At 55.8% G+C, this 26,743-nt stretch overlaps 1 protein-coding gene across 1 annotated transcript in view; it reads right to left on the bottom strand.

The window, feature by feature from the left end:
* The window catches only part of CACNA1F (calcium voltage-gated channel subunit alpha1 F), a 56,951-nt gene that overhangs the window by 19,295 nt on the left and 10,913 nt on the right, over nucleotides 1-26,743 (bottom strand). Inside the window, 18 exon segments of the mRNA XM_071420250.1 lie at nucleotides 469-598; nucleotides 1,625-1,757; nucleotides 2,121-2,178; nucleotides 2,804-2,858; nucleotides 3,537-3,618; nucleotides 4,457-4,577; nucleotides 6,225-6,432; nucleotides 8,074-8,299; nucleotides 9,683-9,843; nucleotides 10,948-10,974; nucleotides 13,447-13,534; nucleotides 15,146-15,229; nucleotides 15,322-15,479; nucleotides 16,747-16,850; nucleotides 21,782-21,978; nucleotides 24,916-25,068; nucleotides 26,285-26,427; nucleotides 26,520-26,659. Of these exon segments, the coding sequence (XP_071276351.1) occupies nucleotides 469-598; nucleotides 1,625-1,757; nucleotides 2,121-2,178; nucleotides 2,804-2,858; nucleotides 3,537-3,618; nucleotides 4,457-4,577; nucleotides 6,225-6,432; nucleotides 8,074-8,299; nucleotides 9,683-9,843; nucleotides 10,948-10,974; nucleotides 13,447-13,534; nucleotides 15,146-15,229; nucleotides 15,322-15,479; nucleotides 16,747-16,850; nucleotides 21,782-21,978; nucleotides 24,916-25,068; nucleotides 26,285-26,427; nucleotides 26,520-26,659 (2,268 nt within the window).

The following is a 26,743-nucleotide window of genomic DNA, read 5'->3' as shown; positions in this document are numbered from 1 at the left end:
CACACCAGTAACACACCAGTGCTCCCATTAACATCCCAGTGCTCCCAGTAACCCCCCCCAATAACACACCAGTCTGCCAGTAACATCCCCAGTGCTCCCAGTAACATCCCAGTGCTCCCAGTAACACACCAGTAACATCCCAGTGCTCCCAGTAACGCCCCCAGTGCTCCCAGTAATCCCCCCAGTAACATCTCAGTGCTCCCAGTAATGCCCCCAGCAGCTCTCCCAGTGCTCCCAGTTTGCCCAGTCTACCCAGTCCCTCCCAGTCCCTCCCAGTTTGCCCAGTGCTCCCGGTTGCCCCCAGAGGTGCTCCCAGTTGCCCCCATCAGCTCTCCCCGTGCTCCCAGTCCCTCCCAGTGCCTCCCAGTTTGCCCAGTCCCTCCCAGTTTGCCCAGTCCCTCCCAGCTGCCCCCAGCAGCTCTCCCAGTGGCTCCCAGTGGCTCCCAGTTTGCCCAGTGTTCCCAGTACGTGGTTGCGGGGCGAGTGGGCGCGCACGGGGTCCTCGGCCGCCAGGGAGATGCTGCTGAGGATGATGAAGACGAGGATGAGGTTGGTGAAGATGTGGTGGTTGATGAGCGCGTGGCACTTCACCCGCAGGCTGCAGGGGAGAGACCAGTGCAGCCCAGTGCAGCCCAGTCCATCCCAGTCCATCCCAGTACAGCCCAGTGCAGCCCAGTTCAGCCCAGTGCAGCCCAGCTCATACCAGCTCATCCCAGTGCAGCCCAGTTCAGCCCAGTGCAGCCCAGTGCAGCCCAGTGCAGTGCTCCCAGTTCAGCCCAGTTCAGCCCAGTGCAGCCCAGTTACCCCACTGCAGCGCTCCCAGCTCATCCCAGTTACCCCAGTTCTCCCAGTTTGTGTCTCCAATCCCAGTTCATCCCAGTTCATCCCAGTTCATCCCAGTGCTCACAGTTCATCCCATTTCATCCCAGTACAGCCCAGTTTGTCCCAGTTCATCCCAGTACAGCCCAGTCCCTCCAGTTTGTCTCCAATCCCAGTGCTCCCAGTCCATCCCTGTGCTCCCAGTGCAGTGCTCCCAGTTCATCCCAGTACATCCCAGTTCATCCCAGTACGGCCCAGTCCATCCCAGTCCATCCCAGTCCATCCCAGTTCATACCAGTTCATACCAGTACAGCCCAGTCCATCCCAGTGCAGCAGTGCAGTGCTCCCAGTTCATACAAGTTCATCCCAGTCCCCCCAGTCCATCCCAGTCCATCCCAGTCCCCCCAGTGCCTCCCAGTGCTTCCAGTCCATCCCAGTTTGTGTCTCCAGTCCCAGTGCTCCCAACACCAGTCCCTCCCAGTCCCCCCATTCCCCCCAGTCCGCCCCATTCCCCCCAGTCCCCCCAGTCCCTCCCAGTCCGTCCCAGTCCCTCCCATTCCCTCCCAGTCCCCCCAGTCCCTCCCAGTCCCTCCCAGTCCCTCCCAGTCCCTCCCAGTCCCTCCCAGTCCCTCCCATTCCCCCCAGTCCCTCCCAGTCCCTCCCAGTCCCTCCCAGTCCCTCCATTCCCCCCAGTCCCTCCCAGTTCCCCCAGTTCCCCCAGTTCCCCCCAGTCCCCCCAGTCCCCCCATTCCCCCCAGTCCCTCCCAGTCCCTCCCAGTCCCTCCCAGTTCCCCCAGTTCCTCACGGGTTGGTGCTGCTCAGCACGAAGAAGGCGCTGCCCTCGGGGATCGGGGTCACCTTGGTCTTGGGGGGCTCCTCCAGGGACTCCAACCGGGCCCTGCCCAGGCTGTCCCTGTCCCCCCCTGGCTCCTCGTCACCTGTGGGGACCCTCGTGTCACCTCCCCCCTTTGGGGACCCCCGTGTCACCTCCCCAGGGACCCCCGTGTCACCTGTGGGGACCCCGGTGTCACCTCCCCCCTTTGGGGACCCCCGTGTCACCTCCCCAGGGACCCCCGTGTCACCTGTGGGGACCCCGGTGTCACCTCCCCCCCTTTGGGGACCCCTGTGTCACCTTCCCAGGGACCCCCGTGTCACCTCCCCCCCCTTCAAGGACCCTGTGTCACCTCCCCAGGGACCCCCGTGTCACCTCCCCCCCCCCTCCTCCAGGGACCCCCACCCCAGGCACTGTCACCCCCCAATGTCCCCAATGTCCCCAATGTCCCCCTGCAGGTGACACTCACCTTCCTCTCCCTCTTCCTCCTCCTCCTCCTCTTCCTCCTCCTGCGGATCCCCCTCAACCTGGGGAGGGGGGAGGGGTGAGGGCTGTGCACCCCCCCCCAGGACCCCCCCCAAAAATCCCCGTCACCCCCCGGGACCCCCACCCAAATCAATGTCACCCACACCCCCAGGACCCCCCAATCAATGTCACCCCCCCCCGGGACCCCCACCCAAATCAATGTCACCCACACCCCCCGGGACCCCCCAGTCACTGTCACCCCCCCCCGGGACCCCCACCCAAATCAATGTCACCCACACCCCCAGGACCCCCCAGTCACTGTCACCCTTCCGGGACCCCCCAGGACCCCCCCCCCCCAAATCCCCATCACCCCCCCGGAACCCCCCCCGCAGTCATTGTCACCCCCTCAGGAACCCCCAAAATCAATGTCACCCCCCCGGGACCCCCACCCAAATCAATAGGACCCCCCCAAATCAATGCCACCCCCCCAGGACCCCCCCAAATCAATGCCACCTCCCCAGGACCCCCCAAATCAATGCCACCTCCCCAGGACCCCCACCCAAATCAATGTCACCCCACCCAGAACCCCCCCAAATCAATGCCACCCCCCCAGGACCCTCCCCCAATCAATGTCACCCCCCCGGGACCCCACCCAAATCAATGCCACCCCCCAGGACCCCCCCTCACCTTCACCGCCACCTCCTGGCTCTCTGTCCCTGTCCCCTCCTCCCCGGCCTTGTCCCTGGGTTTGGGGACAAAAGGGGGGGGCTCAGCCGGGGGGGCCGGGGGTCAGACCCGCCCAGGGGGGCTCAGGGGATGTGGGGACCCCTCCCCATCATCCCCAAAAGGGGCTCAGGGTATTGGGGGGACCCCTCCCCATCACCCCCAAAAGGGGTCCCGGGGTATTGGGGGGATGTGGGGACCCCTCCCCATCCCTCCCAAAAGGGGCTCAGGGTATTGGGGGGACCCCTCCTCATCACCCCCAAAAGGGGCTCAGGGTATTGGGGGGACCCCTCCCCATCACCCCCAAAAGGGGTCCCAGAAGGGGTCCCGGGGGATGTGGGGAGGGGTCCCCACCCCCAAAAGGGGTCCCAAGGTATTGGGGGGACCCCTCCCCATCATCCCCAAAAGGGGTCCCAGGGGTCCCAGGGGTCCCAGGGGTCAGACCCCCCCCCCAGAATGGGTCTCAGATGTGGGGACCCCTCCCCATCCTCCCCATAAAGGGTCCCAGGGGTCCCGGGAGTCCAGGGGTATGGGGTGACCCCTCCCCATCACCCCAAAAGGGGTCCCAGGGGTCCCAGGGGTCAGACCCCCCCCCCCAGAATGGGTCTCAGATGTGGGGACCCCTCCCCATCCCCCCCAGAAGGGGTCCCAGAAGGGGTCCCAGGGGTCCCGGGGGTCGCGGGGGTCCCGCGCTCACTTTTTGTCCCCCCCCGAGTTGATGTTGTCACCATCGGCCAGGTTGTCCACGGCGATGGCCAGGAAGACGTTGAGGAGGATGTCTGGGGAGGGGGCACCAGTGCTCCCAGTATGCCCCCAGTATATCCCAGTATGCTCCCAGTATGCTCCCAGTATGCTCCCAGTATGCTCCCAGTATATCCCAGTATCCTCACAGTATATCCCAGTATGTTCCCAGTGCTCCCAGTATACCCCAGTATGCTACCAGTACCTGCCAGTATCCTCCCAGTGTCCCCCAGTATCCTCCCAGTATCTGCCAGTGTGGTCCCAGTATCCACCTAGTATGCCCCAGCATGCTCCCAGAATGCTCCCAGTGTCTCCCAGTATCCTCCCAGTATCTCCCAGTGCGGTCCCAGTATCCTTCTAGTATGCTCCCAGTATTCCCCAGTATCTTCCAGTATCTCCCAGCATCCTCCCAGTGCTCCCAGTATCTCCCAGTATCCCCCAGTATGCTACCAGTATGGTCCCAGTGTTCCCTAGTATCCTCCCAGTATCTCCCAGTATCCTCCCAGTGCTTCCAGTCCCTCCCAGTCCCTCCCAGTCCCCCCCAGTCCCTCCCAGTGCTTCCAGTCCCTCCCAGTCCCTCCCAGTCCCCCCCAGTCCCCCCAGTCCCTCCCAGTCCCTCCCAGTCCCCCCCAGTGCCCCCCAGTCCCTCCCAGTGTTCCCAGTACCCCCAGTCCCCCCCAGTCCCTCCCAGTGCCCCCCAGTCCCTCCCAGTCCCTCCCAGTGCCCCCCAGTCCCCCCCAGTCCCTCCCAGTGCTCCAGTGCCCCCAATGCTCCCAGTGTTCCCAGTATCCCCAGTCCCCCCCAGTCCCTCCCAGTGCCCCCCAGTGCCCCCCAGTCCCTCCCAGTCCCTCCCAGTTCCCCCAGTTGGGCACGCACAGTTCCCGCAGATGAAGAGGATGACGAAGTAAACGCAGACGAGCATCCCGGGGAACACGGGCCCCCCGTAGGCCATGATGCCATCGTACATCACCGCGTTCCAGTCCTCCCCCGTCAGGATCTGCACCCCAAAACCTCAGTGACACCCCAAAACCTCAGGGACACCCCAAAACCTCAGTGACACCCCAAAACCTCAGGGACACCCCAAAAACCGGAGATACCCCAAAAAACGGGGATACCCCAGAACCTCAGTGCCACCCCAGAACCTCAGTGCCACCCCAAAAACCAGGGATACTCGAAAAACCGGGGCACCCAAAAACCTCAGTGCCACCCCAAAAAAATGGGACACCCCAAAAAACGGGACACCCCAAAACCTCAGTGCCACCCCAAAAAACGGGACAGTGCCACCCTAAAACCCTCAGTGCCACCCGAAAAACCGGGACACCCCAAAACATCAGTGCCACCCCAAAAACCGGGGATACTCGAAACACCGGGGCACCCAAAAACCTCAGTGCCACCCCAAAAAAGGGACACCCAAAAACCTCAGTGCCACCCCAAAAAACGGGACAGTGCCACCCTAAAACCCTCAGTGCCGCCCCAAAAAACGGGACACCCCAAATAAAGTGAGGGCACCCGAAAAAAGTGAGGGCGCCCCAAAACCTCAGTGCCACACCAAAAACCGGGGCACCCCAGAACCTCAGTGCCACCCCAAAACCTCAGTGCCACCCCAAAAAACGGTGCACCCCAAAAACCGGGACACCCCAAAAAAAGTGAGGGCACCCCAAAACCTCAGTGCCACATCAAAACCTCAGTGTCACCCCAAACCCCACAAATTCTGGGGTTCCGCATAATTTTTGGTCTCCTCATGGTTTTAGGGTCCCCTCTGCATTTTGGGGTCTCATTTGGGGTTTCAAGGATGTCCTGCAGGCTTTGGGTCCTCCCTGAGGGATTTCAGCCTCCCCATCCCCGTATTTTGGGGTCTCCTCATGTTTTTAGGGTCCCCTGTGCATTTTGGGGTCTCCCCACAAATTTCAGAGCCTCCTTTGGGGTTTCAGGGACTCCCTGAAGGCTTTGGGGTCTCCCTGCAATCTTTGGGGTCCCCCTGAGGTTTTGGGGTCCCCCCCGGGTTTCGGGGTACCTGGAACACGGTGAGCAGCACCTGGGGGAAGGTGTCGAAGGTGCTGCGCTTGGTCTTTGGGGTCTCCCTGAGATTTTGGGGTACCCTAAAGGCTCCCCCCAGGTTTTGGGGTACCCCAAAAGGTTCCCCTGAGGTTTTGAGGTACCCCAAAAGGTTCCCTCCAGGTTTTGGGGTCTCCTCATGGCTTTAGGGTCCCCCGTGCATTCTGGAGTTCCCCCCGGGTTTTGGGGTACCTGGAACAGGGTAAGCAATGCCTGTGGGGTCTCCCTGAGGTTTTGGGGTCTCCCTGAGGTTTTGGGGTCCCCCCGGGTTTTGGGGTACCTGGAACACGGTGAGCAGCGCCTGGGGGGGGGTCTCCCTGAGGTTTTGGGGTAGCCCAAAGGCTCCCCCCAGGTTTTGGGGTACCCCAAAAGGTTCCCCTGAGGTCTTGGTGTTCCCCTGAGGTTTTGGGGTGCCCCAAAAGGTTCCCTCCAGGTTTTGGGGTCTCCTCATGGCTTTAGGGTCCCCCGTGCATTCTGGAGTTCCCCCCGGGTTTTGGGGTACCTGGAACAGGGTAAGCAATGCCTGTGGGGTCTCCCTGAGGTTTTGGGGTCTCCCTGAGGTTTTGGGGTCCCCCCGGTTTCGGGGTACCTGGAACACGGTGAGCAGCGCCTGGGGGAAGGTGTCGAAGGTGCTGCGCTTGGTCTGGGTCTCGTCGAAGCTGAAGCGGCCCCCGAAGAGCTGCATGCCCAGCAGGGCGAAGATGATGATGAAGAGGAAGAGCAGAAGCAGCAGGGAGGCGATGGATTTCATGGAGTTCAGCAGGGAGCCAACGAGATTGCTCAGGGACGCCCAGTGCCTGCGGGATACCGGGGTTACTGGGAGGGACTGGGAGGGACTGGGAGGGACTGGGAGGGACTGGGATGGACTGGGAGCACTGGGATGGACTGGGATGGACTGGGATGGACTGGGAGGGACTGGGAGCACTGGGATGGACTGGGATGGACTGGGGGCACTGGGATGGACTGGGAGCACTGGGATGGACTGGGAGGGACTGGGATGGACTGGGAGGGACTGGGAGGGACTGGGAGGGACTGGGAGCATTGGGAGCACTGGGAGCACTGGGATGGACTGGGATAGACTGGGAGGGACTGGGAAGGACTGGGGGCACTGGGAAGGGATGAATGGATTTCATGGAGTTCAGCAGGGAGCCAACGAGATTGCTCAGGGACGCCCAGTGCCTGCGGGATACTGGGGTTACTGGGAGGGACTGGGAGGGACTGGGAGGGACTGGGAGGGACTGGGATGGACTGGGATAGACTGGGAGGGACTGGGGGCACTGGGAAGGGATGAATGGATTTCATGGAGTTCAGCAGGGAATCCACCAGGTTATTCAGGGATGCCCAGTGCCTGTGGGAAACTGGGGTTACTGGGAGCACTGGGAGGGACTGGGTTTACTGGGATGGACTGGGAGCACTGGGATGGACTGGGATGGACTGGGAGGGACTGGGAGCACTGGGATGGACTGGATGGACAGAGCAGAGCCAACTTGCTGCGTGTCCCCGCGCTGTCCCTGTGTCAGTGTGTCCCACTGTCCGTGTGTCCCACTGTCCGTGTGTCCCCACGCTGTCCCCACACTGTCCCCACGCCATCCCTGCACCGTCCCCACACTGTCCCACTGTCCGTGTGTCCCACTGTCCGTGTGTCCCCCTGCGTGTCCCTGCACTGTCCCCGCGCTGTCCCACTGTCCGTGTGTCCCACTGTGTGTCCCCGTGCTGTCCTGGTGTCAGCGTCCCACTGTCCGTGTGTCCCACTGTCCGTGTGTCCTCACACTGTCCCCTCGCCGTCTCTGCACTGTCCCTGCACTGTCCCAGTGCTGGGGTGTCCCACTGCATGTCCCTGCACTGTCCTGGTGTCAGTGTGTCCCGCTGTCCATGTGTCCCACTGTCAGTGTGTCCCACTGCATGTCCCCACGCTGTCCCACTGTCGGTGCGTTCCCCCGTGTGTCCCCACGCTGTCCCACTGTCCGTGTGTCCCCCTGCGTCTCCCCGCACTGTCCTGGTGTCAGTGTGTCCCACTACCGGTGTGTCCCACCGCGTGTCCCCACATCCCCACACTGTCCTACTGTCAGTGTGTCCCCCTGCATGTCCCCACGCTGTCCCACTGTCAGTGTGTCCCCCCGAGTGTTCCTGTGCTGTCCCACTGTCAGTGTGTCCTGCTGTCCGTGTGTCCCCACACTGTCCCCTCACCATCCCTGCACCGTCCCCACACTGTCCCACTGTCACTGTGACCCCCTCCGTGTCCCCACCCTGTCCCACTGTCAGTGTCCCCCCCTGCGTGTCCCCACCCTGTCCCATTGTCACTGTCCCCCTGCATGTCCCCATGCTGTCCCACTGTCTGTGTGTCCCGCTGTTGGTGTGTCCCACTGTCAGTGTCCCCCCGCGTGTCCCCACCCTGTCCCACTGTCAGTGTGTCCCCCCTGCGTGTCCCCGTCCCTCACCGAGTGACCTTGAAGACGCGCAGCAGGCGCACGCAGCGCAGCACGGAGATGCCGAGCGGCTCCATGGCGCCCCGCTCCACCAGCGCGGTCTCCAGCACGCCCCCGCACACCACGAAGCAATCGAAGCGGTTGAAGAAGCTCGCGAAGTAACACGAGGGGCCCAGAGCGTAGAGCTTCAGCACCATCTCGGCGGCGAAGAGCGACAGCAGCGCCTTGTTGGCGTAGGCTGGGGTGGGGGGACACCGGGGGACACAGCCGGGTCACAGCCCAGGAGGGTGGGATGGGACCCCCGAGCTCTGGGGGTGATGGGGGGACACAGCCGGGTCACAGCCCAGGAGGGTGGGATGGGACCCGCCGAGCTCTGGGGGTGATGGGGACATTGGGGGACACATGAGGGTCACAGCCCGGGAGGGTGGGATGGGAGCCCCGAGCTCTGGGGGTGATGGGGGAGACACAGCCGGGTCATAACCTGGGAGGGTGGGATGGGACCCCCCGAGCTCTGGGGTACCGAGGGGTTTGGGAGGCACAGGGAGGTGTTGGGGGGTGTTTTTTGGGGGGTATCGGGGGGCACTGAGGGGTTTGGGAGGCACTGAGGGGTTTGGGGGGCACTGAGTGGCAGCACTGGGGGATGTTGGGGGGCACTGGGAGTGTTGGGGGGCACCGAGGAGTTTGGGGGGCACTGGGGGATGTCGAGGGTACCGGGGGATGTTGGGGGTGTTGTCTGGGGCGCACGGGGGGGGGGGGGGGTACCAGCGGATTTGGGGGGGTCCTGGAGGGTGTTTGGGCTACAGGGGGGGGGGGGTTGAGATGCACTGGGGGGTGTCCAGGGGTACCAGGGAGTGTCGGGGGACACTGGAGGACACCCGGCTGTCCCCCCCTGTCCCCACCCGTCCCTGGGCTCCTCACCCTGTGTCTCGGTGAGCCAGGGCGGCTGTCCCTGCCTGTCCCTGGGTGTCCCCGCCTGTCCCCACCTGTCCCCACCTGTCCCCACCTGTCCCCGCCTGTCCCCAGGGCTCCTCACCCTGTGTCTCGGTGAGCCAGGGCGGCTGCCCGTGGGTGTCCCTGGGTGTCCCCGCCTGTCCCCAGCTGTCCCTGGCTGTCCCCACCTGTCCCTGGGTGTCCCTGCCTGTCCCTGGCTGTCCCCACCTGTCCCCAGGTTCCTCACCCTGTGTCTCAGTGAGCCAGGGCGGCTGTCCCTGGGTGTCCCTGGCTGTCCCTGGCTGTCCCACCTGTCCTGCCTGTACCCACCTGTCCCTGGGTGTCCCACCTGTCCCCAGCTGTCCCTGGGTGTCCCTGGGTGTCCCTGCCTGTCCCCCCGTCCCCACCCGTCCCCAGGCTCCTCACCCTGTGTCTCGGTGAGCCAGGACGGCTGCCCGTGGGTGTCCCTGGGTGTCCCCGGCTGTCCCCAGGGCTCCTCACCCTGTGTCTTGGTGAGCCAGGGCGGCTGTCCCTGGGTGTCCCCAGCTGTCCCCAGCTGTCCCCACCTGTCCCCAGGGCTCCTCACCCTGTGTCTCGGTGAGCCAGGGCGGCTGTCCCTGGGTATCCCTGGGTGTCCCTGGCTGTCCCTGGCTGTCCCCAGCTGTCCCCACCTGTCCCCAGGGCTCCTCACCCTGTGTCTCGGTGAGCCAGGGCGGCTGCCCGTGGTGCTCGGAGGCGATGGTGAGGGTGTTGAGGAACACGAGCAGCAGCACGGTCCAGTAGAAGGACACGGATTTCACCGCGGCGCGGCAGCGGCGCCGCCACAGCCGGTTCAGGCGGCGCAGGCGGCGGCTGAGGGGACACCGGGGCCGTTTGGGGACAGAGGGGATGCGGGGGCCGTTTGGGGACAGAGGGGACACGGGGGCCGTTTGGGGACACCGGGGCCGTTTGGGGACAGAGGGGACACCCGGGACCATTTGGGGACAGAGGGGACCCGGGGGCGTTTGGGGACAGAGGGGACACCCATTTTTTAGGAAAAACCTTTCCCTTAAAACCATTTTTCCATAAAAACCTTTCCTTAAACCCATTTTTGGGTAAAAACCTTTCCCTTGAACCCATATTTTGGTAAAAACCTTCCCTTAAACCCATTTTTCATTAAAAACCTTTCCCTTAAAACCATTTTTCCATAAAAACCTTTCCCTTAAATCCATATTTCCATTAAAACCTTTCCCTTAAACCCATTTTTGGGGAAAAACCTTTCCCTTAAACCCATATTTTGGTAAAAAATAAAACCATAAAGGTTTTTCCATAAAACCTTTCCTTAAACCCATTTTTCTATAAAACCCTTCCCTTAAACCCATTTTTGGGTAAAAACCTTTCCCTTATACCCATATTTTGGTAAAGGTTTTCCATAAAACCTTTGGTAAAGTTTTTCCATAAAAACCTTTCCTTAAAACCCATTTTTCCATAAAAACCTTTCCTTAAATCCATATTTCCATTAAAACCTTTCCCTTAAACCCATATTTTGGTAAAAACCTTTCTCTTAAACCCATTTTTTGGTAAAACCCTTTCCTTTATACCCATTTTTGGGTAAAAAACCTTTCTCTTAAACCCATATTTCAGTAAAAACCTTTTCCTAATATCCAACCCATTTTCCCATAAAAACCTTTCCCTTAAACCCATATTTCCATAAAAACCTTTCCCTTAAATCCATATTTTGGTAAAACTTTTCCCTTAAACCCATTTTCCCATAAAAACCTCTCCCTTAAAACCATATTTCCATAAAAACCTTTCCCTTAAACCCATATTTTGTTAAAAACCTTTCCTTTAAACCCATTTTTCCATAAAAACCTTTCCCTTTAAACCCATTTTGGGATGGGTTGGGAATTTTTAGGGTCCGTCCCCCCCTCTCCCCATTTTTACCACATTTCCCCCCCATTTTTTCTCCCCACTCACCAGAATTTTGTCTTTGTAATTTTGCCCCTGAGGAGAGAAAAAAAACAGAGAAATGACCCCAAAATGACCCCAAAATGACCCCAAAATGACCCCAAAATTAACCCAAAATTACCCCCAAATTACCCCAAAATTAACCCAAAATTACCCCAAAATTACCCCACAATTACCTCACAATTACCCCCAAAATTACCCCAAAATTACCCCAAAATTAACCCCAAAATTAACCCAAAATTACCCCCAAATTAACCCAAAATTAACCCAAAATTACCCCACAATTACCTCACAATTACCCCCAAAATTACCCCAAAATTACCCCAAAATTAACCCCAAAATTAACCCCAAAATTACCCCAAAATTAACCCACAATTACCCCCAAAATTACCCCAAAATTACCCCAAAATTACCCCAAAATTACCCCAAAATTAACCCCAAAATTAACCCACAATTACCCCAAAATTACCCCAAAATTACCCCAAAATTAACCCAAAATTACCCCCAAATTAACCCCAAAATTACCCCAAAATTAACCCCAAAATTACCCCAAAATTACCCCAAAATTACCCCAAAATTACCCCAAAATTAACCCAAAATTACCCCCAAATTACCTCAAAATTAACCCAAAATTAACCCCAAAATTACCCCAAAATTAACCCACAATTACCCCCAAAATTACCCCACAATTACCCCAAAATTAACCCAAAATTACCCCAAAATTTGGGGATTTTGGGGGTGTCCCTGAGCCATTGGGGGATATCTGGGGGGGCTTTATTGGGGTCGGTTTTGGGGTCCTGGAGGGAATGTGGGGTGACCCAGGGCTCTGGGGGTGGGCTCGGGGGTCCCGGGGGTCCCGGGGGGGTCTCAGGGGTCTGTGGGGTCTGGGGGGTCCCGGGGGTCTCTCGGGGGTTTTGGGGTTTTTTTGGGGGTTTTTGGGGGGTCTCTCAGGGTTTTTTTTGGGGGTCTCTCGGGGGTCTCTCAGGGGTTTTTTTGGGGTCTCTCGGGGGTCTCTCAAGGGTTTTTTGGGGGTTTTTGGGGGGTTTTTTTTGGGAGTCTCTCAGGGGTTTTTTTGGGGGTCTCTCAGGGGTCTTTTGGGGATCTCTCGGGGGTCTCCCGGGGGTTTTTTGGGGGTCTGTGGGGTCCCAGGGGTCTCTCGGGGGTTTTTGGGGGTTTTTTGGGGGGGTTTTTTGGGGGTCTCTCAGGGGTCTCCTGGGGTTTTTTTGGGGGTCTCTCAGAGGTCTCTCAGGGGTCTCCCGGGGGTCTCTCAGGGGTTTTTTGGGGGTCTCTTGGGGGTCTCTCAGGGGTTTTTTGGGGGTCTCTTGGGGGTCTCTCAGGGGTCTGTGGGGCTGTCCCGAGGGTCTCTCGAGGGTTTTTTTGGGGTCTCCCGGGGGTCTCTCAGGGGTGTTTTGGGGGTCTCCCAGGGGTCTCTCGGGGGTTTTTTTGGGGCCTCCCAGGGGTTTTTTTGGGGGTTTTTCGGAGGTTTTTTTGGGGGTCTCTCAGGGGTCTCTCAGGGGTTTTTTTGGGGGTCTCTCTGGGGTTTTCTGGGGGTCTCCCGGGAGTCTCTCAGGGGTCTCTCAGGGGTCTCTTGGGGTCTCTTGGGGGTTTTTTGGGGGTCTCTGAGGGGTTTTTTGGGGTCTCCCGGGGGTCTCTCAGGGGTTTTTTTGGGGGTCTCCCAGGGATCTCTGAGGGGTTTTTTCGGGGCTCTCCTGGGGGTCTCTCGGGGGTTTTTTTGGGGGTCTCTCAGGGGTCTCCCGGGGGTCTCCCAGGGGTTTTTTTGGGGGTCTCTTGGGGGTCTCTCAGGGGTCTCCCGGGAGTTTTTTTGGGGGTCTCTCGGGGGTCTCTGAGGGGTTTCTTTGGGGGTCTCCCGGGGTTTTTTTGGGTGTCTCCCAGGGGTTTCTCAGGGCTTTTTTGGGGGTCTCTCAAGGGTCCCGGGGGTTTTTTTGGGGGTCTCCCAGGGGTCTCTCAGGGGTCCCGTGGGTCTGTGAGGTGTCCTGGGGGTCTCCCGGGGGTTTTTTAGGGGGTCTCTCAGGGGTCTCCTGGGGGTTTTTCTGGGGGTCTCTCAGGGGTTTTTTTGGGGTCTCTCAGGGGTTTTTTTGGGGGTCTCTCAGGGGTCTCTTGGGGGTTTTTTGGGGTCTGTGGGGCTGTTCTGGGGTTCTCCCGGGGGTCTCCCAGGGGTTTTTTTGGGTGTCTCTCAGGGGTCTCTCAGGGGTCTGTGGGGCTGTCCTGGGGGTCTCCTGGGGGTTTTTTGGGGGTCTCCCAGGGGTCTCCCGGGGGTTTTTTTGGGGGTCTCTCAGGGGTTTTTCTGGGGGTCTCTCGGGGATCTCTGAGGGGTTTTCTTGGGGGTCTCTCGAGGGTTTTTTGGGGGTCTTTCAGGGGTTTTTTTGGGGGTCTCCCGGGGGTTTTTTTGGGGGTCTCTCAGGGGTCTCTCAGGAGTCTCTCGGGGGTCTCCTGGGGGTTTTTTGGGGTCTCCCAGGGGTCTCTCAGGAGTTTTTTTGGGGCTCTCACAGGCAGCGGTCGCAGGCGGTCGGCGGCGCCTCCTCCTCGCCCACGGTCTCGGTGTTGACCGAGGTGGTTTCACTGCCCGGGAGGCTCGCTGGGAATGGGGGCACTGGGTAAACTGGGGGGCACTGGGGGGCACTGGGGGGACTGGTTAAACTGGGGGCACTGGGAATGGGGGCACTGGGTAAACTGGGGGGCACTGGGGGGCACTGGGGGGACTGGTTAAACTGGGGGCACTGGGAATGGAGGCACTGGGAATGGGGGCACTGGGTAAACTGGGGGCACTGGGAATGGGGGCACTGGGAATGGGGGCACTGGGTAAACTGGGGGGCACTGGGTAAACTGGGGGGCACTGGGAATGGGGGCACTGGGTAAACTGGGGGGCACTGGGAATGGGGGCACTGGGAATGGGGGCACTGGGTAAACTGGGGGGACTGGGAATGGGGGCACTGGGAATGGGGGCACTGGGTAAACTGGGGGCACTGGGAATGGGGGCACTGGGAATGGGGGCACTGGGTAAACTGGGGGCACTGGGAATGGGGGCACTGGGTAAACTGGGGGGGGGCACTGGTTAAACTGGGGGCACTGGTTGAACTGGGGGGCACTGGGGGGCACTGGGAATGGGGGCACTGGTTAAACTGGGGGGCACTGGGGGGCACTGGTTAAACTGGGGGCACTGGCGGGCACTGGTTAAACTGGGAGGCACTGGGAATGGGGGCACTGGTTAAACTGGGGGGCACTGGTTAAACTGGGGGGACTGGGGGGGCACTGGTTAAACTGGGGAATTTGGGGGGCTGGGGTCAGGGAATGTGGGGGTGTCAGGGTTCAGGGAATTTGGGGTGCCCAGGTCTGGGTTCAGGGAATTGGGGTGCCCAGGTCTGGGAGTTTCGGGGTGCCCCGGTCTGGGAGTTTCGGGGTGCCCAGGTCTGGGAGTTTCGGGGTGCCAGGATTCAGGGAATTTGGGGTGCCCAGGTCTGGGTGTTTCGGGGTGCCCAGGTCTGGGTGTTTCGGGGTGCCCAGGTCTGGGTGTTTTGGGGTGCCAGGGTTCAGGGAATTGGGGTGCCCAGGTCTGGGTGTTTCGGGGTGCCCAGGTCTGGGAGTTTGGGGTGCCCAGGTCTGGGAGTTTCGGGGTGCCCAGGTCTGGGTGTTTTGGGGTGCCAGGGTTCAGGGAATTGGGGTGCCCAGGTCTGGGAGTTTCGGGGTGCCCAGGTCTGGGTGTTTTGGGGTGCCCAGGTCTGGGAGTTTCGGGGTGCCAGGGTTCAGGGAATTGGGGTGCCCTGGTCTGGGAGTTTTGGGGTGCCCAGGTCTGGGAGTTTGGGGTGCCCCGGTCTGGGAGTTTCGGGGTGCCCAGGTCTGGGTGTTTCGAGGTGCCCAGGTCTGGGTGATTTGGGGTGCCAGGGCTCAGGGAATTTGGGGTGCCCAGGTCTGGGAGTTTCGGGGTGCCCAGGTCTGGGAGTTTTGGGGTGCCCCAGGTCTGGGAGTTTTGGGGTGCTCAGGTCTGGGTGTTTTGGGGTGCCCAGGTCTGGGAGTTTCGGGGTGCCCAGGTCTGGGTGTTTTGGGGTGCCAGGGTTCAGGGAATTGGGGTGCCCAGGTCTGGGTGTTTTGGGGTGCTCAGGTCTGGGTTCAGGGAGTTTGGGGTGCCCAGGTCTGGGAGTTTCGGGGTGCCCAGGTCTGGGTTCAGGGAATTTGGGGTGCCCAGTGCTACCGTGGGTGTCCGTGGAATGACTCGCGTGGCGCAGCCACTTCAGCCTGGGTTTCCTCTTCCCCATCAGCTCCTCAGCCGTCAGACCTGGGCAAAGAAAACCCCACGGGGGTTTTGGGGTGCTCAGGATTTTGGGGTCCCCCCCAGCCGTCCATAACCACCCCCCCAGCCCCGCTCACGGTGCCTCTCGTGCTCTCCCTCCTCCTCATCGCCCTCCAGCTCGGCCTGGGTGATCCAGTCCATGTAACCCCTCAGGTCCTCCTCCAGCTGCTGCTTCTCACGGAGCTTCTGGAAATCTCCGCGGGCTTTGGCCTTTTCTCGCTCCTTGGAGAATTCGCTGCGGAGGGGGGCACGGGGGTGACACCCACAAAAAATGTCAAAAATGACAAGGTGTGACCCCCCCAAAAATGCCAAAAAATCCCCCCAAAATCCCCCAAAAAAATCCCAAAAAATCCCCAAAAATGCCAAGGTGTGATCCCCTAAAAATCCCAAAAAATCCCCAAAATTATAAGGTGTGATCCCCCCCAAAAATCCCAAAAATGCCAAGGTGTGACCCCCAAAAATGCCAAGGTATGACGCCCCCCAAAAAATCCCCCCAAAATCCCAAAAAAATCCAAAAAAAATCCCAAAAAATCCCCAAAAATGCCAAGGTGTGACCCTCAAAAATGCCAAGGTATGACGCCCCCCAAAAAATCCCCCAAAATCCCAAAAAAATCCCAAAAAAATCCCAAAAAATCCCCAAAAATGCCAAGGTGTGACCCCCCAAATAACCCCAAAAATGCCGAGGTGTGACCCTCAAAAATGTCAAAATGTGGCCCTCAAAAATGTCAAGGTGTGATCCCCCAAAAATCCCAAAAAATCCCCCCAAAATCCCCCAAAAATCCCAATAAATCCCCAAAAATGCCAAGGTGTGACCCCCCCCCAAAAAATCCCCAAAAATCCCAAAAATGCCAAGGCGGACCCCCCCCAAAAATGCAAAGGTGTGACACCCCAAAAATGCCAAAAATGCCAAGGTGTGACCCACAAAAAAATGCCAAAAATACCAAGGTGTGACCCCCCAAAAATGCCAAGGTGTGACCCCCAAAAAATGCCAAAAATGCCAACGTGTGACGCCCCTCAAAAAATCCCCCCAAAATCCCAAAAAAATCCCCAAAAAATCCCAAAAAATCCCCAAAAATGCCAAGGTGTGACCCCCCAAAAATGCCAAAAATGCCAACGTGTGACGCCCCCCAAAATATCCCCCCAAAAAATCCCAAAAAAGCCAAGGTGTGACCCCCCCAAAAAAATCCCCCCAAAATCCCCAAAAAATCCCCAAAAAATCCCCAAAAAATCCCCAAAAATCCCCAAAAATGCCAAGGTGCAATCCCCCCAAAAAGTCCCAATAAATCCTAAAAATGCCAAGGTGTGACCCCCCAAAAAATCCCAAAAATATTCCAAAAAATCCCAAAAATGCCAAGGTGTGACCCCCCCAAAAATCCCCAAAAATCCCAAGGTGTGATCCCCAAAAAATTCCAATAAATCCCAAAAATGCCAAGGTGTGACCCCCCAAAAAACCCCAAAAAACCCCCAAAAAAATCCCCAAACCCCGATTTGTGTCCCCTCACCCGCTGAGCACCCCCAGGACGAGGTTGAGGACGAAGAAGGAGCCGAAGATGACGAGGCTGACGAAGTAAATCCAGGGCAGCTCGTGCCCCATGGCGTCCTGCATCTGTTGGGGGGCAAAGTTGGGGTGAACGGGGGGTCCCCCAAAAAAATCAGAGAATTTTGGGGGGGCTCAGGGATTTGTGTGAGGATTTTGGGAGGTATCATTGATTTATTGAGGATTTGGGGGGGTTTCAATGATTTATGTGAGAATTTTGGGGGGGTCTCAGGAATTTTTATGAGGATTTTGGGGGGCTCAGGGATGTGTGTGAGGATTTGGGGGGCTCAATGATTTATGTGAGAATTTTGGGGGGGTCTCAGGAATTTTTATGAGGATTTTGGGGGGCTCAGGGATGTGTGTGAGGATTTTGGGGATCTCACTGATTTATATGAGAATTTTGGGGTCTCAATGATTTGTGTGAGGATTTTGGGGATCTCATGGATTTGTGTGAGGATTTTTGGGGGCTCAGGGAGGGGTTATAAGAATTTTGGGGGTCTCAGTGATTTATGTGAGGATTTGGGGGGGCTCAGTGATTTATGTGAGGATTTTAGGGGGTCTCATTGATTTATATGGGAATTTTGGGGATCTCATGGATTTGTGTGAGGATTTTGGGGGGCTCAGGGAGGGGTTCTGAGGATTTTGGGGGAAATCAATAATTTATATGAGGATTTTGGGGGCTCAGGGATTTTTATGAGGATTTTGGGGGGGCTCAGTGATTTATATGAGGATTTAGGGGGGTCTCAATGATTTATGTGAGGATTTAGGGGGGTCTCAATGATTTATGTGAGGATTTTGGGGGGTCTCAGGGATTTTTATGAGGATTTTGGGGGTCTCAGGGATTTTTATGAGGATTTTGGGGGGGGTCTCACTGATTTGTATGAGGATTTTAGGGGGGCTCAGTGATTTGTATGTGAGGATTTTGGGGGGTCTCAATGATTTATGTGAGAATTTTGGTGGGGTCTCAGTGATTTTTATGTGGATTTTGGGGTCTCATTGATTTATGTGAGGATTTGGGGGTCTCAATGATTTATATGAGGATTTGGGGGTCTCAGTGATTTGTGTGAGGATTTTGGGGGTCTCAGTGATTTATGTGAGGATTTTGGGGATCTCATGGATTTGTGTGAGGATTTTTGGGGGCTCAGTGAGGGGTTATGAGGATTTTGGGGGTCTCAGTGATTTATGTGAGGATTTTGGGGGGTCTCAATGATTTATGTGAGGATTTTGGGGGGTCTCAGGGATTTTTATGAGGATTTTGGGGGGCTCAGGGATTTGTGTGAGGATTTTGGGGGGGGTCTCACTGATTTGTATGAGGATTTTAGGGGGGCTCAGTGATTTGTATGTGAGGATTTTGGGGGGTCTCAGTGATTTGTGTGAGAATTTTGGGGGGGTCTCAGTGATTTTTATGTGGATTTTGGGGTCTCATTGATTTATATGAGGATTTTGGGGGGTCTCAATGATTTATGTGAGGATTTGGGGGCTCAGGGATTTGTATGAGGATTTTGGGGGGGTCTCACTGATTTGTGTGAGGATTTTGGGGGCTCTCCCTGATTTATATGGGAATTTTGGGGTCTCAGTGATTTGTGTGAGGATTTGGGGATCTCATGGATTTGTGTGAGGATTTTGGGGGGGCTCAGTGATTTTTATGTGGATTTTGGGGGTCTCAATTATCTGTGTGAGGATTTTGGGGGGCTCAGGGAGGGGTTATGAGAATTTTGGGGGTCTCAGTGATTTGTGTGAGGATTTTGGGGGGGCTCAGGGATTTTTATGAGGATTTTAGGGGGGTCTCAATGATTTATGTGAGGATTTTGGGGGTCTCAGTGATTTGTATGAGGATTTTGGGGGGGCTCAGGGAGGGGTTATGAGGATTTGGGGGGGTCTCAATGATTTATGTGAGAATTTTGGGGGGGGTCTCAGTGATTTTTATGAGAATTTTGGGGGTCTCAGGGATTTATGTGAGAATTTTGGGGGTTTCAGGGGAGGTGTTTTGAGGATTTTGGGGGCTCAGAGATTTTTATGAGGATTTTGGGGGGCTCAGTGATTTGTGTGAGGATTTGGGGGACTTAGGAAGGGGTAATGAGAATTTTGGGGGTCTCATTGATTTATGTGAGGATTTGGGGGGCTCATTGATTTATGTGAGGATTTTGGGGGTCTCAGGAAGGGATTATAAGAATTTTGGGGGTCTCAGGGATGTGTGTGAGGATTTTGGGGGGTCTCACTGATTTATATGAGAATTTTGGGGTCTCAATGATTTGTGTGAGGATTTTGGGGGTCTCATGGATTTGTGTGAGGATTTTGGGGGGTCAGGAAGGGGTTATGAGAATTTTGGGGGGATCAATTATTTATGTGAGGATTTTGGGGGTCTCACTGATTTGTATGAGGATTTTGGGGGGCTCAGGGAGGGGTTCTGAGGATTTTGGGGGGGTCTCAGTGATTTGTATGAGGATTTTGGGGGCTCTCAATGATTTATATGAGAATTTTGGGGGTCTCAGGGATTTTTATGAGGATTTTGGGGGGCTCAGGGATGTGTGTGAGGATTTGGGGGTCTCACTGATTTGTGTGAGAATTTTGGGGGTCTCAGTGATTTGTGTGAGGATTTTGCTGGAGCTCAATGATTTACATGAGGACTTTAGGGGGTCTCAGTGATTTAAATGGGAATTTTAGGGGTCTCACTGATTTATATGAAAACTTTGGGGATCTCAGTGATTCATATGAAAATTTTGGGGCTCTCAGGGCTCTCACCCAGTAGAGCACATCAACCCAGCCCTCCATGGTGATGCACTGGATTTTGGGGCTCTCAGTGATTTGTGTGAGGATTTTTGGGGGTCTCAGTGATTTTTATGGGAATTTCGGGGCTCTCACCCAGTACAGCACATCAGTCCAGCCCTCCATGGTGATGCACTGGAACACAGTAAGCTCAGGGATGGTTTGTAAGGATTTTGGGGGTCTCACTGATTTATATGAGAATTTTGGGGTCTCAATGATTTATGTCAGGATTTTGGGGGTCTCACTGATTTATGTGAGAATTTTGGGGTCTCAATGATTTATGTCAGGATTTTGGGGGTCTCATTGATTTATGTGAGGATTTTGGGGGTCTCAGTGATTTGTGTGAGGATTTTAGGGAGCTCAATGATTTGATGGGCTCTCAGTGATTTATGTAAGAATTTTGGGGTCTCACTGATTTGTGTGAGGATTTGGGGGACTTAGGAAGGTGTTTTGAAAATTTTGGGGCTCTCAGTGATTTATATGAGAATTTTGGGGATCTCAGTGATTCATATGAAAATTTTGGGGCTCTCAGGGGTCTCACCCAGTAGAGCACATCCGTCCATCCCTCCATGGTGATGCACTGGATTTGGGGGAACTCAGGGATGGTTTATAAGGATTTTGGGGGTCTCACTGATTTATATGAGAATTTTGGGGGTCTCACTGATTTTTATGGGAATTTCGGGGCTCTCACCCAGTAGAGCACATCAACCCAGCCCTCCATGGTGATGCACTGGATTTGGGGGAACTCAGGGATGGTTTGTAAGAATTTTGGGGCTCTCAATGATTTATGTGAGGATTTGGGCACCTCAGGGATGTGTGTAAGGATTTTGGGGGTCTCAATGATTTATGTGAGAATTTTGGGGATCTCAGTGATTTATGTGAGGATTTTGGGGGTCTCAATGATTTATATGAGAATTTTGGGATCTCAATGATTTATGTGAGGATTTTGCTGGAGCTCAATGATTTACATGAGGACTTTAGGGGGTCTCAGTGATTTAAATGGGAATTTTGGGGCTCTCAGTGATTTTTATGGGAATTTTGGGGCTCTCAGGGCTCTCACCCAGTAGAGCACATCAACCCAGCCCTCCATGGTGATGCACTGGATTTTGGGGCTCTCAGTGATTTGTGTGAGGATTTTTGGGGGTCTCAGTGATTTTTATGGGAATTTCGGGGCTCTCACCCAGTACAGCACATCAGTCCAGCCCTCCATGGTGATGCACTGGAACACGGTGAGCTCGGGGATGGTTCATAAGGATTTTGGGGGTCTCACTGATTTATATGAGAATTTTACGGGTCTCAGTGATTTTTATGAGAATTTTGGGGGTCTCAGTGATTTGTGTGAGAATTTTGGGGGTCTCACTGATTCATATGAAAATTTTGGGGCTCTCAGGGCTCTCACCCAGTACAGCACATCGGTCCAGCCCTCCATGGTGATGCACTGGAACACGGTGAGCTCGGGGATGGTTTATATGGATTTTGGGGCTCTCACTGATTTTTATGGGAATTTTGGGGCTCTCAGTGATTTTTATGGGAATTTCGGGGCTCTCACCCAGTACAGCACATCGGTCCAGCCCTCCATGGTGATGCACTGGAACACGGTGAGCTCGGGGATGGTTCATAAGGATTTTGGGGGTCTCACTGATTTATATGAGAACTTTAGGGGGTCTCAGTGATTTCGGGGCTCTCACCCAGTAGAGCACATCCGTCCATCCCTCCATGGTGATGCACTGGATTTGGGGGAGTTCAGGGATGGTTTGTAAGGATTTTGGGGCTCTCAGGGCTCTCACCCAGTACAGCACATCAGTCCAGCCCTCCATGGTGATGCACTGGATTTGGGGGCTCTCATTGATTTGTGTGAGGATTCTTGGGGGTCTCACTGATTTTTATGGGAATTTCGGGGCTCTCACCCAGTAGAGCACATCAACCCAGCCCTCCATGGTGATGCACTGGATTTGGGGGAGTTCAGGGATGGTTTGTAAGGATTTTGGGGCTCTCAGGGCTCTCACCCAGTACAGCACATCGGTCCAGCCCTCCATGGTGATGCACTGGAACACGGTGAGCTCGGGGATGGTTCATAAGGATTTTGGGGCTCTCACTGATTTATATGGGAATTTTGGGGCACTCAGGGGTCTCACCCAGTACAGCACATCCGTCCATCCCTCCATGGTGATGCACTGGATTTGGGGGAACTCAGGGATGGTTTATAAGGATTTTGGGGCTCTCAGGGGTCTCACCCAGTACAGCACATCAGTCCAGCCCTCCATGGTGATGCACTGGAACACGGTGAGCATGGCGAAGAAGAAGTTGTCGAAGTTGGTGATGCCGCCGTTGGGGCCCTCCCAGCGGCCGCGGCACTCGGTGTTGTTCTGCAGGCAGGCGCGCCCGTGCCCCGAGAAGGCGCAGGGCGAGGGATCGTCCTCGGACTCCAGGTCTGGGGACAGGGACAGGGACCCCGGTGACAGCCCCGGGCAGGGCAGGGCCCCCTGAGTGTCCCAAAGGGGCGCCTGAGGGTGCCGGGAATTCCTGGGCATTGTGCGGGTGGAACCTCGGCCTTGCGGAAATGGGTGCTCCCGCTCCAAATTCCTGCTCCAAATTCCTGCTCCAAATTCCCCTTGCTGCTCCAAATTCCTGCTTGAAATTCCTGCTCCAAATTCCTGCTCGAAATTCCCCTTGCTGCTCGAAATTCCTGCTTGAAATTCCTGCTCCAAATTCCTGCTCCAAATTCCTGCTCAAAATTCCCCTTGCTGCTCAAAATTCCTGCTCCAAATTCCTGCTCCAAATTCCTGCTCGAAATTCCTGCTCCAAATTCCCCTTGCTGCTCCAAATTCCTGCTCCAAATTCCCCTTGCTGTTCAAAAATTCTGTTCCTGCTGAAAATTCCTGCTCGAAATTCCCCTTGCTGCTCAAAATTCTGCTCAAAATTCCTGTTCAAAATTCCCGTTCCTGCTGAAAATTCCTGCTCGAAATTCCCCTTGCTGCTCAAAAATTCTGTTCCTGCTCGAAATTCCTGCTCAAAATTCCTGTTAAAATTCCTGCTCGAAATTCCTGCCCGAAATTCCTGCTCGAAATTCTGCTCAAAATTCCTGCTCAAAATTCCTGTCCAAAATTCCCGTTCCTGCCCGAAATTCCTGCTTGAAATTCCTGCTCTAAATTCCCATCCCTGCTGAAAATTCCTGCCCGAAATTCTGCTCAAAATTCTCCTTGCTGCTCAAAATTCCTGCTCGAAATTCCTGCTCAAAATTCCTGCTCAAAATTCCCCTTGCTGCTCAAAATTCCTGCTCAAAATTCCCGTTCCTGCTCAAAATTCCTGCTCCAAATTCCTGCTCCAAATTCCCCTTGCTGCTCAAAATTCCTGCTCGAAATTCCTGCCCAAAATTCCCGTTCCTGCTCAAAATTCCTGCTCGAAATTCCTGTCCCTGCTGAAAATTCCAGCTCAAAATTCCCCTTGCTGCTCAAAATTCCTGCTCTAAATTCCTGTTCCTGCTCAAAATTCCTGTTAAAAATTCTGTGCCTGCTCAAAATTCCTGCTCGAAATTCCTGCCCAAAATTCCCCTTGCTGCTCAAAATTCCTGCTCCAAATTCCTGCTCGAAATTCCTGCTCAAAATTCCTGCTCTAAATTCCCGTCCCTGCTGAAAATTCCTGCTCAAAATTCCCCTTGCTGCTCAAAAATTCTGTTCCCGCTCGAAATTCCTGCTCGAAATTCCTGCTCTAAATTCCTGTCCAAAATTCCTGCTCGAAATTCCTGCTCTAAATTCCTGCTCGAAATTCCCCTTCCTGCTGAAAATTCCTGCTCAAAATTCCTGCTCTAAATTCCCGTTCCTGCTCAAAATTCTCCTTCCTGCTCAAAATTCCTGCTTGAAATTCCCTTTGCTGCTCAAAATTCCTGCTGAAAATTCCTTCTCAAAATTCCCGTCCCTGCTGAAAATTCCTGCTCAAAATTCATGCTCAAAATTCCCCTTGCTGCACAAAATTCCCGTTCCTGCTGAAAATTCCTGTTCAAAATTCTGTTCCTGCTGAAAATTCTTGTTGGAAATTCCTGCTCCTGCTAAAATTCGTGTCCTTGATAAAATTCCTGTCCCTGCTGAAAATTCCTGTTGAAAATTCCTGTCCCTGCTGAAAATTCCCCTTAAAAATTCTGTTCCTGCTAAAAATTCCTGTTAAAAATTCTACCCCTGCTCAAAATTCCTGCTCAAAATTCCCTTTGCTGCTCAAAATTCCTGAACCTGCTGAAAATTCCCCCTTAAAAATTCATTTTCCTGCTGAAAATTCCTGTTAAAAATTCTGTCCCTGCTGAAAATTCCTGTGGAAAATTCCTGTCCTTGCAGAAAATTCCCCTTAAAAATTCATTTTCCTGCTGAAAATTCTTGTTGGAAATTCCTGCTCCTGCTAAAATTCGTGTTCCTGATAAAATTCGTGTTCTTGCTAAAATTCGTGTTCTTGATAAAATTCCTGTCCCTGCTGTGGGCGTGTGGGGCTCTCAGGATTTTTGGGGTGTGGAGTCCTCAGTGTGAGGATCCCAATCCCTGACCTGGAGCACCCGGGGATCACCAAAGGGGACTCAGGGGGGTGCCCCAGACCCTTGGGGTGCCCCAGATCTGGGGGTGCCCCTGACCTTGGGGGTGCCCCTGACCCTGGGGGTGTCCCTGGGGGTGTCCCTGACCCTTGGGGTGTCCCCGACCCTTGGGGTGCCCCAGATCTGGGGGTGTCCCTGACCCTGGGGGTGTCCCTGACCCTTGGGGTGCCCCTGACCCGTGGGGTGCTCCAGATCTGGGGGTGTCCCTGACCCTTGGGGTGCCCCTGACCTTGGGGGTGCCCCTGACCCTGGGGGTGTCCTTGACCCTGGGGGTGCCCCAGATCTGGGGGTGCCCCTGACCTTGGGGGTGCCCCTGACCCTGGGGGTGTCCCTGGGGGTGTCCCTGACCCTTGGGGTGTCCCTGACCCTGGGGGTGTCCCTGACCCTGGGGGTGTCCCTGGGGGTGTCCCTGACCCTGGGGGTGCCCCTGACCCTGGGGGTGTCCCTGACCCTTGGGGTGCCCCTGACCCTTGGGGTGCCCCTGACCCCTGGGGTGTCCCTGACCCTTGGGGTGTCCCTGGGGGTGTCCCTGACCCTGGGGGTGTCCCAGATCTGGGGGTGTCCCTGGGGGTGTCCCTGACCCTGGGGGTGTCCCAGATCTGGGGGTGTCCCAGACCCTTGGAGTGCCCCAGACCCTTGGGGTGTCCCTGACCCTTGGGGGTGCCCCTGACCCCTGGGGTGTCCTTGACCCTGGGGGTGCCCCTGACCCTTGGGGTGTCCCTGACCCTGGGGGTGCCCCTGACCCTTGGGGTGCCCCAGATCCGGGGGTCCCAGCCCCGGTGTGACCCCACCCACCGGAGCCGATGAAGAAGCAGGTCTTGTGCATGCGGCCGATGAAGAGCTCGAGGCCGATGATGGCGTAGATGATGATGACGAAGAGCACGAGCAGCGCGATGTGCAGCAGCGGCACCATGGCCTTCATGATGGAGTTGAGCACGATGTGGAGACCTGGGGGGGACACGGGGAAAGGGGGGGTGAGAAGAAGATGATGGAGGAGAAGCTGATGGAGAAGAAGATGATGGAGAAGAAGATGATGGAGAAGAAGATGGAGGAGAAGCTGAAGGAGGAGAAGCTGAAGGAGGAGAAGCTGAAGGAGAAGAAGCTGAAGGAGAAAAAGCAGAAGGAGAAGATGAAGGAGAAGAAACTGATGGAGAAGAAGCTGAAGGAGAAGAAGCAGAAGGAGAAGAAGATGATGGAGAAGAAGCTGATGGAGAAGCTGAAGGAGAAGAAGTAGATGGAGGAAAAGCTGATGGAGAAGATGAAGGAGAAGAAGCTGATGGAGAAGAAGGTGAAGGAGGAGAAGCTGAAGGAGGAGAAGCTGAAGGAGAAGAAGCTGATGGAGAAGAAGCTGATGGAGAAGCTGATGGAGAAGAAGCTGAAGAAGAAGCTGATGGAGAAGAAGCTGGGGGAGAAGAAGATGAAGGAGAAGAAGATGAAGGAGAAGAAGCTGAAGGAGAAGAAGCTGATGGAGAAGAAGCTGAAGGAGAAGAAGATGAAGGAGAAGAAGATGAAGGAGAAGCTGATGGAGGAGAAGCTGATGGAGAAGAAGATGATGGAGAAGAAGCTGAAGGAGAAGAAGCTGAAGGAGAAGAAGATGAAGGAGAAGAAGCTGAAGGAGAAGCTGATGGAGGAGAAGCTGAAGGAGAAGAAGCTGAAGGAGAAGAAGCTGATGGAGAAGAAGCTGATGAAGAAGCTGAAGGAGAAGAAGTAGATGGAGGAGAAGCTGATGGAGGAGAAGCTGATGGAGAAGAAGATGAAGGAGAAGAAGCTGGAGGAGAAGAAGCTGAAGGAGAAGAAGCTGAAGGAGGAGAAGCTGAAGGAGAAGCTGATGGAGAAGAAGCTGATGGAGAAGAAGCTGAAGGAGAAAAAGCTGAAGGAGAAGAAGCTGAAGGAGAAAAAGCTGAAGGAGAAGAAGTAGATGGAGGAGAAGCTGATGGAGGAGAAGCTGATGGAGAAGAAGCTGATGGAGAAGCTGATGGAGGAGAAGCTGAAGGAGGAGAAGCTGAAGGAGAAGAAGCTGATGGAGAAGAAGCTGATGGAGAAGAAGCTGAAGGAGAAGCTGATGGAGAAGAAGCTGAAGGAGAAGCTGAAGGAAAAGAAGCTGAAGGAGAAGAAGCTGATGGGAGACCCCAAACCCCCCGAATTTGTCCCCCTCAGGTCTCACTGGGGACGCCGGAGACGAGGCGCAGCGGGCGCAGGACGCGGAAGGCGCGCAGGGCCTTGACGTCGAATCCGCCCGGCTTGCCGCTCATGTGGTGGGCGTCCCCCGGCTTGTGGGACACCTGCTCCAGGATGACGCTGAACAGCCTGCAGGGACACCAGGAGGTCACAGAGCTCCTGGGGCCACCTTGTCCCCGGGGTTGTGTCCCCCCCGCGTCCCCCGGAGAGGCGGCCCGGACCCGACGATGACGATGACGAAGTCCAGCAGGTTCCAGCCGTTGCGGATGTAGGCGCTGGGGTGCAGCACCAGCCCGTAGGCGATGATCTTCAGGAAGGTCTCCACGGTGAAGATGATGAGGAACACGTACTCCACCTGCTCCTGGAGGGGTGAAATGGGTGGGTGGGGTCAGCAACCCATGAGTGAGGGGGTTATGGGGTCACCCAGTGTCCCCTTTCCCTTCTG

The sequence above is a fragment of the Agelaius tricolor genome, unplaced genomic scaffold, assembly GCF_023055355.1.
Source record: "Agelaius tricolor isolate 1412-34295 unplaced genomic scaffold, bAgeTri1.0.p SCAF_130, whole genome shotgun sequence".
Classification (NCBI taxonomy): Eukaryota; Metazoa; Chordata; class Aves; order Passeriformes; family Icteridae; genus Agelaius; species Agelaius tricolor.
The sequence above is the reverse complement of the archived record's forward strand: the minus strand, read 5'-3'. Positions and strand labels throughout refer to the sequence as shown.